At 45.4% G+C, this 2,086-nt stretch overlaps 1 protein-coding gene across 1 annotated transcript; it reads left to right on the plus strand.

Annotated features, from left to right (window-relative positions):
• Positions 1-281: 281 nt before the first annotated feature.
• Positions 282-2,086, plus strand: LOC103770570 (interleukin-20-like). Its single transcript, XM_008937835.1, has 5 exons — positions 282-440; positions 558-623; positions 1,375-1,527; positions 1,827-1,901; positions 2,009-2,086. The coding sequence occupies exons 1-5, from the start codon at positions 282-284 to the stop codon at positions 2,084-2,086; spliced, it is 531 nt and encodes a 176-aa protein (XP_008936083.1).

Here is a 2,086-nt window from a genome sequence, read left to right on the forward strand (position 1 = left end):
GAACTTTATCTACTTACATACAATCTTTTACTGGAATGTTTTTTTTTCTTTTGGGATCATCTGTTAAATATTTGGCTCTAATTGATTTTTGCTCTTGCACAAGAGGAGTAAAAAAAATATTGGTCAGTGTGAGTGTTTTAGTGTATGTGTACAAGCACTATCTGAAGTAAATATATTTTCCTAAGCATCACAACTGTGTTATTCAGGAAAGATAACGAGGTAATGGTGTCTTCCTTGAGCAGGTCTCCAGGCAGCTAGCTTTGCTTGCATCCTGTGGCAACATGAAGGGTTCCCCCTTGTTCCTCTGCCTCTTCTTCATGGCCTGCTGCTTGAATTTGATGCCGACAGCTGAGAATAAAATCTTCCACTTTGGACCCTGCAGGGTGTCCATGAGCATGACTGAGATTAGGTCTGGTTTCAATGCAATTAAAGCCAACATTGTAAGTGTTGCCCAGGGCTCTTGTGGAGCTAGGGAAGCTCGTTAGTCAAGAGCTCCTGAAGCCCCTCTGGAGCCAGCATGTCCATCACCACCTCTGTCTTCATCTTCTCCCACGCAGCAAGCCAGAGACCCCATCAGAACCCTCAGCATCTTGTCTCACCCACATTCTCTGCACAAGGTTAAGGTGAGCACCCTTTCTGTGTCTCCAGTTTCTGTCTAAATAATTTTAACTGGTGGGCATCCTAATGCCCATCATGAGGGGTGCCAGCCCAGGGCGTCCGTGGAAACTCTTCGATGCCGTGACGTCTAAGTCCCTGCAGAACACGGACGCTGGCAGGCAGCACAGGTCAGGGAGGATAAAGTGATGTGGATCACGTATGTGAGAAGAGGTGGGTGTCCCACTGCCGGTTCCTGCAGCTGGCTTTCACCTTGACTCTCTTCCCAGAAATGATGGGCAGAGAGAGGTTGTTGTTGTTGCATCAGGCACCCGTCAGAGGAGCCTTAGCTGTGGCTCCCCACCACCTCAGCCAGTGCAGGCACAGGGCAGTGAATCAGGATTTGGGTGGAAAGCTGTAAACGAATCCAAAAGCAGGTGAATTTTAAGTATTTTGCAGCTCTGTTACACTGAAGGGCACTAGATCATGGGCAACTACTTCAGGTCTCAGCCTCTAAAGCCCAGTTACAAAATCAGCTTTTTATTTTGTTGGCTCAGTGAGACTTGCTGAGGATGGATCAGCTGGAAAATCTAAAATAATTACCTATATATATGTTATCAATTTACAGCAAGCATCACTGAAAAAGCTTTACATGAGGCAAAGCATCCTGCTGTGCTCAGCTACCGGGCGTGAGACAGTTGGTTCTACAGGGGGGTTGTTGACTACAGCTTGAAAGCACTTTGAAAAACCTTTCAAAAAAGACATTTTTTCCCCCTTAAGTCTTCAGACAGATGCTGCATCACCCATCACCTCTTCAACTTCTACGTGGACAAGGTTTTCAAACACTGCAGGACCGAGGATTCGTACGTGAACCGAAAGATCAGCAGCATCGCCAACTCTTTCCTTAGCATGAGGAGGAAGCTCAGGCAGTGTGTAAGTCTGGAGCTAAATAAACCTCAGTGTTTTGTAAAGTTACAGAATCTTTGTTTATAAAATAGTCGTGGCAAGGATACAAAGAAGCGAGGTGAAGAGTGCAAGAACAATATTTATCCTGTCCCTCTGTCTGTTGAGGTCCCTCTGCTCTTAGCTGAAGTCTGATTAAGGACCTGCAGCCTTTTCCAGAGCTTGACAAGGTCTCAGCCTGCACAGTCATTTCCAGCATAACTGGCAAGTGATCTTTTCTTTTTAAAAATGAACCCCTCATACTAATGAACTCTAACTTATTTTTCTAGCACGAGCTAAATCAGTGCACGTGTGGACAGGAGTCCACTGAGAAATTGAAGCAGGTACTTGTGAACTACGAGGGGGTAAGTTGATGATTAAGTCTAGTAATTAACACAGCTATTCAGATTCTCTTTACACGGGGTTCTACTCTCTCTGTTTGCTCACAATTAGTTCCTTTACATCATTTCAGCTGAATGTGACATCGGCAGCAATCAAATCCCTGGGTGAGCTGGACATCCTGCTAGACTGGATGGAGAAGGCTCCTTAG

Source organism: Merops nubicus, unplaced genomic scaffold (genome assembly GCF_000691845.1).
Source record: "Merops nubicus isolate BGI_N331 unplaced genomic scaffold, ASM69184v1 scaffold9133, whole genome shotgun sequence".
In the NCBI taxonomy this organism is placed as follows: Eukaryota; Metazoa; Chordata; class Aves; order Coraciiformes; family Meropidae; genus Merops; species Merops nubicus.

What these genes read in the sequence shown, in the direction of transcription:
- LOC103770570 (XM_008937835.1), top strand. Translation starts at nt 282, where the DNA reads ATGAAGGGTTCCCCCTTGTTCCTCTGCCTCTTCTTCATGGCCTGCTGC. An exon ending in ATGCAATTAAAGCCAACATT is followed by an intron (nt 441 to 557) that starts GTAAGTGTTGCC and finishes TCTCCCACGCAG; the next exon opens with CAAGCCAGAGACCCCATCAG. An exon ending in TACTTGTGAACTACGAGGGG is followed by an intron (nt 1,902 to 2,008) that starts GTAAGTTGATGA and finishes ACATCATTTCAG; the next exon opens with CTGAATGTGACATCGGCAGC.